This window comes from Cupressus sempervirens, chromosome 6, assembly GCF_028749045.1.
Source record: "Cupressus sempervirens isolate cs-2001-9-10 chromosome 6, ASM2874904v1, whole genome shotgun sequence".
In the NCBI taxonomy this organism is placed as follows: Eukaryota; Viridiplantae; Streptophyta; class Pinopsida; order Cupressales; family Cupressaceae; genus Cupressus; species Cupressus sempervirens.
Genome location: NC_143123.1, coordinates 681231347 through 681246741, shown reverse-complemented (window position 1 = coordinate 681246741; position 15395 = coordinate 681231347). Strand labels below are relative to the sequence as shown.

General features: G+C 34.8%; 1 protein-coding gene across 2 annotated transcripts in view; it reads right to left on the bottom strand.

The window, feature by feature from the left end:
• The window catches only part of LOC149554023 (Zinc finger, C3HC4 type (RING finger) family protein), a 216707-nt gene that overhangs the window by 83541 nt on the left and 117771 nt on the right, over positions 1–15395 (bottom strand). For both annotated transcript variants that reach the window (XM_089789351.1, XM_089789352.1), the window contains 2 exons: positions 6152–6372; positions 4264–4535 (listed from right to left, as the gene is read on the bottom strand). In XM_089789351.1, the coding sequence (XP_089645477.1) occupies positions 4264–4535; positions 6152–6372 (493 nt within the window). The remainder of the gene's footprint in view (positions 1–4263; positions 4536–6151; positions 6373–15395) is intronic.

The window sequence follows — 15395 nt, the reverse complement described above, 5'->3', positions numbered from 1 at the left end:
ATGTCTCGCTTGCCAATTCTCAGCTGACTAGACACATGATTGTGCCGATTGGTCGAACTCCTATACTCTATCCCTGGTACACTGTCCAAAGGAGTAACTTCAGAATAGCTATCATCTGTAATACTCAGATCTTGGGACTCTCCTGTAAACTCTATCATCTCTGAGAAATCATCAACATGTGACCTGACTGTAAAAGAAAACTGAGTCCTTGCTATATGCGCTAACTCCCAAACTGAGCTCACCTCAAGACAAAGCTCGTCCACATGTCTCTCAGAATCCTGGAGAGCCAACTGAATACACACCAAGGAATTCCAAGTATCCTCCAGCTCATGAGAAAGCCGATCAACCTTCTCCTCCTTCTTCAATGCATCTAAATAGATCCCTGCAAGATTAAGGAGATGATCGCGATCTGAAAGTAAGTGTATGTAACTTATGTTCATTGCCTCCATGCCTTCCTTGATCTGCTGTAAGTCGTCACAAGAAGAACCTGTTGTGACTCCTTTCTGTCTCTCCTGCAGTTGAATCATCCAAATGTGATTCTCAATCAATCCATGCATCCTGTCATGATGAGATAAAGCCACGACAATATCCTTGTCCCCTGTCTTTAGCTGGCTTGCCAAACCAAGTGAAGAGCTACTAGCCTCTATCTGATGTGAAGAAACATCCAACTGTGCTTGATACTCATTTTCTGCAAAGTCCTGAATGCTCACTTTCTGATCAACTGTACTATCCTCAAACATGACAGTATCCTCAACTGTTGTAACTTCATCCAGCCCAACTGTACTAGAATCACTATTTGTGTCAATCACGCAATCCGATGTGCCTATGATATCACCTTCTGATGCAACTGGCTCAACCTGCACAACATCTGAAACCCCTTCTGCCTGTGAAGATGATGCAGATAAACCATTACCTGAAGATGTGCTAATGTCTCCCTGTATTGAATCAGCATGTCTGTTAAACTCCTCATACAAGTTTTTGCCTGTCATAGGGAAGGTACGATCCTTAGGCCTCTCAAAACGTTCAATCAGTCTCTCCGTAAACTCCACATATGAGGTAATGTGTGCATGACCCATAGTGACCATACCATGATGCCACCACTCATGTGCTACCCCATCCAGGTGAATTGCTGCATACTTAATAGCTTCTTCCTCAGGCATAGGGTTCATTTAAAAGTATGTGTCAAGCTTTTGAACCCAAGCTCTTGCTATAGACTTTCCCGAGCCATCATAATATGGTAACTGAAGTTTCCCTACTTTCTTCTGTAGCTCATAGCTCTGGTTCCTGTCATGTCCACGTGGCATATGCTTCATCCGCACATCTATATACTACCTAAAAGTGATTGCAACAATAAAATCTGGACCTCCGGCTTCCCAATCTCTCCTCAGCTGGTCTTGTATATCAGTGATCTGGGGCTCTGGTACGGGCTGCTCTGGAGCTCTAGGAGGAAATATGGGAATCATGGGCCGCGAACTCACTGTCCTAGTTTGCTGGGGTGCATGACCGAAATTGTTCCCAACTTGTTCGCCTCCATTATGTGCCCCATCCTGATTATTACCATTCTGATTATTTCCTCCACCCACATTAGCATTCAACCCCATTCGACAAGCCATCATCTGCATCATAAGCTCAAATCTCTGACTCTGTTCCTGTGCTCTTTGCTCTGTTGATCGCTGTCCCTGTGCTAAGGTGTCTAGTAATTGTAAGAATCTTTCCTTTCCCTGATCTGGACCGGCATTCATTTTGTCAAACATTTTTCTCTCTATCTGGCTATTCCAAATTCCCTATAAGACCTCCACAGGATGGCAGGACTTATAGCTCTGATACCACTGTAATAACCCTCCTCAAATCTGCCCTCAAAAATGCTGATGAAAGCTCAAGGAATTTCATCAAACAATTCACATGCAAAGAACGTATGACTGATATAGTATTTTAGCTAGCTTCGAATGACCTTTTTACAATTTGCATCAATGAAACTCTTGTGCTAGAAGACTACAATGGACTACACAAATGACCTAACATGAGTGTGCTACTAATTTTGACAATACTCAGTGCATATATATGATCTAAGCATGAGAAATGAACACCTACAGCCAACTGGCATTTTTACAAACAGTTGGTATGCAAACTAACTAGCTGATAAATAATGATATTAAATTGCTTAAATGACACCAGCAACTATTATCTTCTTAATTGCAATGAAAATTACAATGCTTATGAAATATGGCCAAGACTTTGGCATTTACATGGATTACAAAATGATAATGCTGGTATAATGCACACTTACAGCTGAAAGCTTATAACACCCTAAAAACAATACTAACAGAGAACCTGGTTGTAGATGGCTGAAATAATTTCCTTCTATGCTGCCCCTTCTGCTTTGTTTTTTTCGAACTACTTTTTCAACCTGCTTTTTCGTACTCGCTTTTTTAGCCTGCTTTTTCAGTTCCGCTTTTTTCGGGCTGCTTTTTCATATCTGCTTTTTTCAGACTGCTACCATGTTGAATCTTAAGACCATATCTTTCAATGGCGTCAAGATTTCCAGCTTGAAGGGATTTCGTCCTTCAAAATATTGAGATATAATCTCCAGAAAATTCTCCAATTTCTTTGATATTCCCAAGCCTGCCTAAAAGAAGCTCTTCCATTTCTTTTATAGTGTTCTCACAAGGGCTCAATCCTTCGTTTTCTCAATGTGAGATAAAACATCACTCCCTTTTATGTAACTTATGTCTCCAATGTGTTATAAAATAAAGGAGACTCTTTTAATTTAAATATTTCCCACAAACTATAGTCTATGCATTAATAAAGTTAAATATTTAAATTTAACTTTAAAAAATAGCTTTATCAATGCATAACAAATCTTATCAATGATAAACAACTCTTCTTGCCGATTTTAAACAATCACCATCGACATACCGCTGCCACTGGATGTCCGACCATATCCAAGATGACTTACTATAAATAGTAAGTATGCCCAAAGTTGCCTCAAAACCCCTCAAAAAGACCTGCAACTGAAACTATCTAGGCCAAATGGCCTCTAAGTCCCTTTAATGTCCTGGTTAGCCTACGGGATAGTGGGGAAATAGGCTAACGACAACATCATGCTATGAATGCTAAAAAGGGGACATTACATGTATTGTAATGATATAATGTTTGTATGTCCACTTTATGTGATCAGTATACATGTGAATCTGATGCTCGATCAGATTAGTACAGTTGTGTGTACAGTTTTGTAGAAAGAACTACAAAGGCAGATCAGATATTGAAGATATCAGCATTATATAGGGTTTTTATATCTATCTCTATTGATAGCATTGTAAAGTTGTATATGCATGTTTGAGTAGTGGGCTCTTCTTACACTCTTTGTATTGTAATAACAACTCCTAACAGGGTTGAGGCTTTTAACAAGGACAGCTACACTATATGAATGTAATAAACTCCTGACAGCATCAATATCTTTCACAAGATACTTTTGATTAGTGCATCATTTTGAGGGTACCATCTCCACTGGGCTTTTCCCTTGGCTAGGGTTTCCCTACTTAACAAATAATGGTGTTGTGAGTTGCATTGTGTTATGCTTATGTTTATGTTTCAATTTGATCATCTATGCCAATTTAAAAATTGTTAATAATATCCATAGTTGGGCAAAAGTTTGTGAAACACCCCCTATTTCTAACATCTTTAGGGACCAAGAAATTAAGAATTATTGCCAAAAGAAAAAGAAATTGATCAAAATTAAGACGTAATGAAAGGAAATGCATCCAAAAACAATCCAAATGAATCGAAATGCGGCAATACGAGAATGGGAGATATTTATAACAGTTTAATTTTCCTCATTCAGGGATGTGTGTAAAAGAGACAGCTTGACAAGAAGAATAGCCAATGAAGAAGAACGGGGCAGTTTCTGTTATTCTACTGTACATATAAGTATTAATGTAGGAAGTTTCCATTGTGTGTGAAGGGATAATTTCATACATCGCATAGGAAGAGATGGGCACATGAGGAATAGAGGAGTATTTAGCATTTCGGCAGGACAACTACTTTAGAAAAGAAATATTTACTGAAACCCAAAGAAAGAAGAAGCAAGGGTCAAGTTTGATAGAAATTGGAGGACTTGAAATTGGGCACATGAGGAATAGAACTGAACAGAAACGAAAAACAATTATACTTGTACAGAAAGTTATTTCAAGCTTCTTTCATATAAAATACACTAACCAGCATCTTTTAAGAAGTGTTTTTCACACTTTTTGCCTCATAGTATACCTGTCCAGAGCCATGTTCCGTGTCTGCCCAGAGCCAAGTGTAAGGGCAACAACCCATCTGTCAACAATTTCACTTCCATTTTCAATTATGCGTACATCTATCGTATAGAATTTTGTTGTGACACTTGAGCTGCTGAACAGATTTGAGAGTTGGAATTTCCTCCACTTTTTCTCAGGGAATGGACTCCTCAGAGTAGAAGCAGAGGGATCCACAGAGACAGCATAGTCCCTGGATAGGCAGGTTTGACCACCTTCACATAATGACAAACACACCTGAAATGACAGAAAAAATATACTTTGGTGAAACCTCTATAGATTTAACGCTAAAAGGAAGATATAAAGCTAGAATAACACATTAAGACAAAAAATAACTCTCTTAGCCTTCATAAATAAAGTCTTTGGCAAATGTTATTGAAACTTTTACTACTCAATATGCAACTGAACAAATTTAAACGATAAATCTATGACAATATTCCACATTTATATCATACAAAACTCCTTTCTTACTTATATATGTAAATTCATTGTATAATTAGTTCATATCTAAAAGACTAAATGTATAGTATATTTAAATATTATATATTGAATTGCAAATTGTACTTGTAATTATAAGAATATAGATACATTGTTTCGTTTATGTGGTTTTTAGTCTCAAATTAGTTGTTCTTTTGATTTATAGTTTCCTTTTCTGAAATTTCCTTGATGATGCATGCTTGTACATTGTTCCACATGCAACATTTCCCCCATCTCCCCCTCCTTCCTGTCTCTGTTTTTAGTCATTCTAAATCTGCACCAATTCATTTTTCTATTCCCTGAGCTCTCTAAAATCCTGATAATGGATCATAAAATGTGGTGTAAAACATTGATACAAAAACACCTACGCAATAGAAACCAAAAACACTTGTGGAAAGCTAGTATCATTGAAAATAGAAGATTTTCCTTCCACCTGTCATAAGTACATTCATAATCCTTTCATAAACTCAGGTGTTCCATTTTCAAATCATTATCTTCATACAAACATGCGTTGCAATGTATCATGACACCCATCACTAATCAGTCAACGAGTGTAACTCCCTCCTACACTTCTTTTTGTTGTACATGTATTTACATGTCCAATGTGGAAGGCCTAATTAATATTTCAATTGTCTACTCTCTTCTCATGCATATTAAAACAGTTAATATTTAATTAAAAGCAAGTTCAATAATGCAGCTCACATTGTACAAAATTGTTACCATGATTTACATCTTCTTATGAAATATTTAATTTCTAGCAATTCATAGTGTTGTATCCTGGATACTCATCAAATGGTAATCAGGGTCCAACTGCCATCCAGTCTTATGTTTTGATCACCATCATTTTTTTGTTAATAGAAATTTTGCATCATTTTCTTTAGAATTTTGTAATATAAATGACCCTTTCAGCAACTTTTAGCTGAGCTAATGTTTTGAGAGGTGTATTTTATGACACTTAATTTCTGGTCATCTTGCTGCCTGCTGCTAGGGTGCCATCCACTGGGACTTTTGACCTCCAATTTGGAGGCACTTGACTCTAATCAGTTAATTTCTGGTCATCTTGCTGCCTGCTACTAGGGTGCCATCCACTGGGATTTTTGACCTCCAATTTGGAGGCGCTTGACTCTAATTTTTATGTGTGTAAACAGAGGATCAGAAAAACATATTAATAATTATATGATCAATTTGAAGGGACCATATGTATTCTTCAGTTTCCTCAAACCAAAATACAATGAACAAAACAATATTTAATATTATGACTTCTGACACATACTGACTCAAGTATTCTGGACCACTATGTTACAAAATGCTGAGCAATCTTATCACCTAGGGAAAAACAAATATGCGTACCATGTCATTTTCCAAAGATCAGTTACCTGTTCAACTGATTTTAAAAACAACAATGCACTAGAAGCATGTGCTTTAAATTTATCAAATATATGCTTGATTCTTTGAGGACCATTTTCCACATTCTCGTCCGCAAATTTAGACTTCAATGGCATACGAATAATTGTGGAATCAGATGATTCACATGAAAGGGTTTCACCAAAAGAAAGTGGGCGAAACTGATCTTGGAACCTTTCAGGCAAATCTGTACCTGAAATAAAAACAACTCTCGATGAAGAAAAACAAAAAATTAAACTTCCAAACTCTATAGTTAATATAAGATATTGCATAGATTTTTCCCTTGAAATATCAAATTAAAATAAGAACCTAGACAATAAGTTGGAAGAGACTAAATGAAAGAAGTAATAATGTGCATACAACAGTGAAAAATGAAAGGGATTTGAAATCATCAGCCATTTCTGGCTGATGTCATATACACCAAATATATTCATTCATAAAGAAACTTACATTAAATCATCTCACCAAATTAAGCATCAGCTTAGACGCACAAAAAACATACTAGTCCAGTGAAAGACAATATTTTGCTGCTTTTGGTTAAAACAAATGTATAATATTTGATTTTGAATGCTGTTCCAAGCATACTCAGCCTAGATTCTAAATGAGATTCACATAGGAAGCTACAATCTGATTCCAAACGTGGCTGAAATACTCAGTATCCAAGGTTAGCAATGGAAAAGTCCAGTTGTCCTACCTACCGAATGAAAAAATTTCCAACAGTAATAGCATTATTTCACGGAATAAGTATTAGCATACAGATGTTGGAAGCCTTATTAAAAATCACAAATATATTAAAGGCATTTCCTTTGTGGTCAGCTATCCACTGAAATAGTTCACAAACAATGGAGTCTCGTAACTGGGAAAGAACTAGAAAAGGCATGTATTCCTAGATGACAGATGAACACTATCAAAAATTTACTTGAAAAGTTGCCTTTCATGGACCCTAAAATTTGGGTTTGACCAAGAGTATATTATTTTTAATAGAATTGGCAGCACAAGTAGCCAGAATGAGTTAGCATTGAAAAAGGTATTTCGCTAGACATCACATCCAAACCTGATTCGCCACCTCTCTTTTACATTAAGGGAGACTCCAAATATAGCTGGCTGCAATCTGTTTTACTGATCGATATACTCTTATTGATTGAAGAGATATAATATAAGATTAAGATGCACGTTTCAAAATATATATATATATATATATATTTACACATCTCAATAACCACTTTGAGTTCAATTTTGTATTCAGACACCACCACATACACTAAAAGTTAAAGGGCACTGAAAACATTTTTTAAAAAGTTAAAAACTAAACATAAGTTTTACCCTGAAATTATAGTGCATAAGGGTCAGTTTGTTTTTAAAAAAGTGCAAAAACTATGTTTGAAAGAGAAATATGTCAAAACTTAAATCATGAAGATATAAAGCTGCCAACAACAAATAATCATGCCTGCATGTTTTAATGATTCCCTGCGAATTACAATGTTTTTAAAGAAAAGAAAAATATCATTACACTTTTATCCATTATAGTGAATCAATGTTGTATCAAACTACTACAGAGAAGATGAAAGCCCAAATCTATTAGATTTCCACAATCCATTTGGATGTTCACGAAAGCTTCTAGATTTGATTGTGTAAATATTGTTATCATCAAAATAAGAAGGAATGTTTCATATCACGTTACATGATAAAAGATCCTTATATAGATTTACAACGACTATGTTTTTATTATGAAACAACATGGACTAGAAAAGAAAATTGAAACTACGTAATAAACTAAAGACTAAGATGACCATTATAAGACGCATTGCAATACTCTAATACCCTCCCTTAATGGTCATCATCTAACTACCCTATAGAAGATTGTGCATGTCTTGTGGTCATAAATTGTTCATCCTTGGATTTGCAGATGTTTATGACCAAGAGTAGCCAGGATCAGTCTAGAAAAAATAGAGAAAGTTGCCCCCTTCCTTAGAATGCTCTACAACAACAAACAAGAACCTACCACTGACTCTACCATGAAGATGAGTCTGCGCTAACCTTCCCAAGGATCTGCAAAACTTTTGACCAAAAATCATCACAAAACGTCCGACCAGATGTCAGATAATAGAGTGTCCCTACACATCAAGAGTAACTGCCACGATTTTGATGAAAAATCAGAAAACCCTCCAAACTTTTAGAGAACAACACAATGCCCCAAAAGAGACTACAAAAACTCACTATTTTTGAAGAAAATTTTGCCAAACCCAGGCTACAAATAATTGGTGTTTTTTTCCGGAAAAAATGGTAAAGAACCACAAAGGAATCCCACAAAACTTTGCAAATTACAAAATCCAGAAACAATTTTTTAGGATAAAATCGAAAACCCAAACAAATAGTTGGCACAAAATCCAAGACATGGATCAGCATACAAAACATCGTTTTTAAGAAAAAACAGTAAAACATTTCTTGCAACCACAGCGCCCTCCCTAACATGAACCAACCCTTAATTTTTTAGGAAACAATTATAAATCCAAAATATTTTTTAATCAAGGGTAAAATCATATTTCAAAATCTTGTTCTTTGCCACTTATGGGTGAGGAAAAAAAAAGTTTCTTAGCAAATATCGGAGATAAATCGGTAACTTCTCGGGAAGATATCATGAATTTTTAAAATGACCTAAAATTATTTTTAAAATGCATTATTTTGCAATATTCAATAAGTAGATGCATCTAATGAGTTAGTAAATGAGTAAACAAACCAAACAAGTTGATCAAGATATATATAAATGCAATAAGTAACAAAATCGCATCCTCATGTGGAATACTGATGTAGTCAAAGACTCTAAACTCTGAAGCAAACTACAAATATCAAATTGGCTTGTAAAGCCAACTTTTCATGTTTGCAAATCCAATGCCAACTTTGATCCCTATCACCAAATTGGTGAGGTAAAAGGAAAGAATACAAGCACAAAGTAGTAACTGAAGACTTCTAGGCCAATTCAGCTAAGATGAATATGAGACGAAGACAATGTGGTAAAGAATATTTGTAAACATAATCAGGACATCTGAACTTTTCCCTACACTTGACTAGCTATGAGATGATAGAGATTGTACCCATCGATACTATGAAGAACAGAAAGATGAAGACATTCCTCCAATAGATTGGTCTAGTTCAGAAACTTACAGATTTGACAAAATTAATGAAGCTAGTTACAAGTATACCAATTGGTGCGTAGATCAGAAAATTCACAAACTGATGGAAAAGAATGTTGCCTTATTATTTGATGGGCAACATGGACGCTCATAATTCTAATGATATTGAAGCAACCCAGAATGTTGAGAAATCTGAAGGCTGAAAGTTAAAAAAAATAGGTACAGAAAAAACTTCAGCAAGATCAAGAAGAAAGAAGCTTGTAAACGAGAAAAAGAAATCAAATTAGGCAAATTCTTCAGCTTGCACTTCATCCATAAAGGAGATTGATTTCTTGAATCAAAATAGAATATCAATTGCTGAAAACAAACCAAAAGTGGAGATGGAAATTTCTCCTCCAACTCGTGAACAAAATGAAAAACCTATTGAGTAGGAAATCCAGGAAGAGAGAACAGTAAGTTCTCATGAGAAGTTTGCAACTTCTCAGCGATATACCACCAACTTCTCGGCGAGAAGTTTCAAACTTCTCAATTCTGTTTTCTTGTGAGCTGTAACTTCTTGCGACAAGCCAGTTTATTGCCAATTTATTTGTGTGATCTCGATCTATGGGCAAAATTACAAAAAACCCAATAGAAACTTTTTAAAGCGACAAAATTATTAAAACCCATAAAAAATTATGAGAACCCCTCAAAAGATTCTGAAAACCCAGTATAAATTTTTCTCACGGAATAATTATGAAAACCCATTAGAATTTTTTTACAGGAAAAATTATGAAAACCCATCAAGGAAACCTTCATAACACAAAACACAAGAATTCACATGATAAAACAACACATGCAAACATATGACTTACAAAAAAGCACATGCGACTTACATGCAAGTTCGTGGAAGCCTCCAAAATTAGACTTTTGCTCAATCTAGGAAACCCCACATTCAAAACCCTCGACTAGACTCTCGATTTTCAGCAAAAATCTTTGAAGATAAGATAAATTTATTAATGTCCAGCAAAAGACCACCCAAGGGTATATGGGACTGAAAAACGTACAAGAAAGACAGCTAGCCACAAGAGCACCAAACAGTGCAAGGCAAAGAGCAAATAGGAAATAAAAGAAGCGAGGAGCCACAACACAACGAGGCAAGGACTAGGGGTTCTTCCTTGGCTGAAAGAAGAACTACTGAATTTTCATAAATACCTCTAATGATTTTTATTTTTAAAAATTGAGAGACAAGTTTTTGAAGAAAGAAAAATCCAGATAAGAAAAGGCCTGATTTTTTCTTAAAAATTTACCAAATTTTATGGAACCCCATTGCCACACTCTGATTCAATGTTACGACAGATCAATGTTGTATTAAACAGAGGAGATGAAAGCTTGTATAGATCTACAAAGACGATGCTTCTATTATGAAACAATCATGAATTACAGACCAAAATAGAAACTACCTAATAAACGAAAGACAAACAAATATGACCATTAAAGAAAAATTACTAAGTTCTAATATCTATTTTTTTTATCATTTCCTTACAACATTTATGGACTGTACACATTTTAAGTATTTAAGAGTGTAGTTAGCAAATTATTCTATTAGTTTAATTAAAGTTTCCTGTCAATTATCCGACATAAATGGCTGGAAGATTATAGAAAGTTGGTGACTCTTACCAACCATTTGTCACTTTGTGTATTCATAATGTAAACGAGATCATGGAACAAAATGCATGGAATTTTCCCAAATCAATTATGCATAAAATTGTGAATAAATATATTGAATAATAATTATATATGATAATGATAACACCGGCCCTTAAATATAACAAGGTAGGGTCTGCCTAAATACATATAATAATTATTATATTATTATATAATAATACAATAATTATTATCACAAAATATAAATATGTCCTCTCACATTAATATAATGATTATATTACCACAGAATATAATTATAATATCTTGCAATATAATTATTATATTACCAATATAATTATTATGTTATCAAACACAATAACAGTTATATCACAACCGTCATTTTATCTTAGTCAGCCAAGAAGGGATCCGACCTAGCTACAAGAATCAACATTTGTTGAGTGAACTCAGATTTTCTTCTTGACTCACAAGAGGGAAAAATTAAGGTAAGTTGCCCACAATGCTAGTGCATTCAGATTTAGGTTTGAAATTTTCTCTACGGGCTGCGATTTTGTAAAACAATTATTGTGTTTTTCTACCCAAGAGGTAATGCCAAAACTGATTGCAGGTTATAAGGGAGACAAAAACTTTAGATTGAAGACCAATTAGGATACATCCAAGTGCTGATAGGTGAGTATTTTCAGACCAAAGTCTGGAAATTTCCTCTACATGGACAATTTTTTTTGAGAAATTCATATTAAATATATAAAGCCCCAAATCATTCCAGATTTGATTTTTGTCAATGGCAAGGTAGAAACACATATTCCTTGACTAATTCCAAGCATCAAAGAGGCCGTATATTTGTCTGACGACCTAAAATCTGAAATCTCGCCATAAAGTTTGATTATTTGGAGAAAATTTCTGAGTTTTTTATGCTCCTCAAAGATAATCAATCCTCATTGAAGACTTATTGGTGCAATTCTAGGAACATTTTTAAGTGTTTGAAGGTCTAAAAATTGTCTACAAACCCAAATATGAAAACACCATAGAAACGAGCAATTTTTGTAAAGTTTCTGCAAATTCTGTGTGATCAAACTGAGATTATACCTTCTCCTATGCTTGCTGAAGATGATCTTCCTTAATTCAGACTTGTATGAACAGATGTCAATAATATATTTATTATTCTGAAATGTTTTATCTCTACAAGGATTCGTATGGGGCAGACTTGCTTAAAGGAGCAGACTATGTTCTTTTTGTGTGTCCTTTAACTACAACCAAACCCCATATAAAAAAATAACCAAAGGGCATTTCCCTTGAAGGGACATGACCCTATTTAGGTTGGCCCTTAACTGATTTCTCATAATCGGCACCAAGGAGGGATAATAAATGTTTGTTATCCAAACTAACTATGATTAGTTTACCTCAAACTTAAATGCCATCATCCAAGAGAGACGTCGATCATGCCTTAGACAAGAAGCAATTATTTATAGGCCTTCCATGCAGAAATAGATCTGTATGATCATGTGCAATCAGATCATTATTAAATCGAACTTATAGATTTAACACTCCCTCTTAACTTGATAATCATACTAAGAGATAACATATCTAGCATCATCAATTACGATGAATAAGCATAGATTGATACTCTATATCTATCTGAATCTTCTTAGCATGTGGTATCATCGAACACATGATACTATGTAGTATTACTATACCTGTGATATGACTTATAACTAATACTAGTGATAACAGCATTGCAAAAAATATAATATACAGGATAAAATTCGGAGAATAATTAAACTCTTCATTTATCCAAGTTGTGACTCATAGGTACTGGCACTCCTATATCACAACATGATCCTGAGTTAAGATCTACGAGAACACAGGATCAACTCCGGAGAATAATAAAATTCTTCCTTTATCCAAATTGTGACTCATAGGCATAGCAATGTATACATCACAATGTGTTCTTGAACTCATCTAGATTTGATAGTGGGTCTCTACTATTCAGCACATTAGCTGAGAGATAGTCATCTCTCATAATGTCTTTTATACAAGTGTTCATTATCTCAGAGATCGTCACCTCTTAGATAATGAATACAAATGGTGGAGCCCATAAGAGTCAATACCCTGACAATAAAAACTTATTTTAATAATAATTTAAAGAATATAAATGTATTACAATTTAACCATACCAAGTCTTTTCCTAAAGTGATCTATCTTCACTTGAGAGAGAGGTTTGGTAAGAATATCTGTTGTTTGATCTGCAATGCAAATGTATTCTAATTTTATAGTATTCCTATCTACCATATCTCTTACATAATGGTAAGGAATTTCAATATGCTTGGACCTGTCATGAAAAACTAGATTCATAGAAAGATTGATGGAACTCTAATTATCACAATGAATAGTCGTAGGATTCATAGCTTGACCAAATAGTTCCACTAGTAACTTTCTAAGCCAAACTACTTCCCGAGAGGCCATTGTTGCTGCAATCTATTTGGCTTATGTGGAACTTTGTGCTACTGATGACTGCTTTTTCCATATCCATGATATCATCACTGAGCCTAAATTGAAATAGCATCCTGAAGTGCTTTTCCTTTCAATAACACTTCCATCCCAATCTGAGTCTGTGTACCCATGTAGTTCCAATTCAACTTTCTCATACTTGAGCCCAAGGTTAAGAGTGCCTTGTAAGTATCTCATGATGTGTTTGACTACAACTAGGTGAATCTCCTTTGGCTCACACATAAACTAACTTAAGGCATTAACAGCATAGGAAATATCAAGTCTTGTATTTACCAAGTATATAAGGGACCCAATCATCTGTCTGTAAAGAGTACAATCTATGGAAGTTGATTTTGTTGTTGCTTCCTTAAGTTTATGTAGATTAGTCTCCATTGGAGAAGACACAAGCCTGCAGTTCCACATTCCAAATCTCTTCAACATATCTAATGTATAATTTTCTTGATTAAGTATAATGCTGTCAAAATTCTGCCATACTTCCAATCCTAGGAAGTAATGGAGTCCTAAATCTTTCATCTCAAAATCTTTGATTAGATCTTTCTTGCATTGATCTATGAGATGACCATCACCTGTTATTAGTAAATCATCAACATACAATATCAAAATTACCATATCATCTTTATCCCTTTTATAATATAGATTTAGATCAACTTCACTCTTGGAGAATCCTAAGCCAATGAGATACTTATCAATTCTTTCATACCATGCCTTTGGAACCTGTTTAAGCCCATAGAGAGCTTCCTTGAGCCTGCAAACAAAAACTTTAGGGTTATCAGTTTCAAATCCTTCAGGTTGCTCCAAATATACCTCTTTTGTAATCTTTCCATTCAAAAAAGTTGTTTGTACATCCATCTAATGTACTTTCCATCCCTTCAATGCTGCAATAGCTAGACTGCTCTTCCAGAGGTGTATCTGGCAACAGGAGCAAAGGTTTCTTCATAATCAATCCCTTCTTTCTAAGAGAATCCCTTGGCTACAAATCTGGCTTTATATTTTTCAATGCTACCGTCAACAGCATGCTTGATTTTAAATATCCACTTAGAAAAAACAACAGATTTTCCTTCAAATCTTGGAACAATTTCCCAAACATCATTCTTCATAATGGATTGGTATTCTTCCCTCGTGACATCCTTCCAAGTTGTATGTTTAATAGCATCTGAAACATTGGTTGGTTCTGATTTAGACAAATCACTCATGTTTGTTGCACAACTAGAAAATCTTTTGGGTCTTTTGCTTTCTCTGAAGGTTCCAGATGGTGCAACGAAGTCTTGTGCTTCCTCTACTGTCTTAATAGCCCAAAGTGGTCTTTTCTTGAATTTTGAGTTTCCTCAAGATTGAAATTTTGAATTTCATCTTCAATTTCTTCAATGTTCTCCCTCTGAAACTCACATTCAATATTTTTTTCAGAACTAGGTAAGGGAGAGGGATCTCCAAAACTTAGGGCTCTTTTGAATGCTAAATTTTCTTCAAATATTACATCCCTACTAAGTTCAATATTTTTCTGACCAAATATGAAAAATCTATATGCTTTAGATGTTTCACTATACCCAACAAAAATACCTTTCCTCCCGGAGGATTCTAACTTAGTTCTCTTTTCCTTTGGAACATTTATATATACTAGGGCACCCAAAAATCCTAAGATGACTTATATTATGTTTAGTGTTAGCAAAGACGTTTTAGGAGTTTTATCTCTAAAGTAGGAGTGAGGACTTCTATTTTGAATATAGACAACAATACAAGAAGCTTCTGCCCAAAGATAATATTCTAGATTTTGATCAAATATCATAGTTCTTGTAGCTTCTATAATTGTTCTATTCTTCCTTTTTGCTACTCTGTTTTGTTGTGGATTATAAGGAACGATATACTCCCTCTTAATTCATGTTTCTTTACAACATTCTTTAAACAAATCTGAGGTACATTCCTCTCCATTATCAGTCCT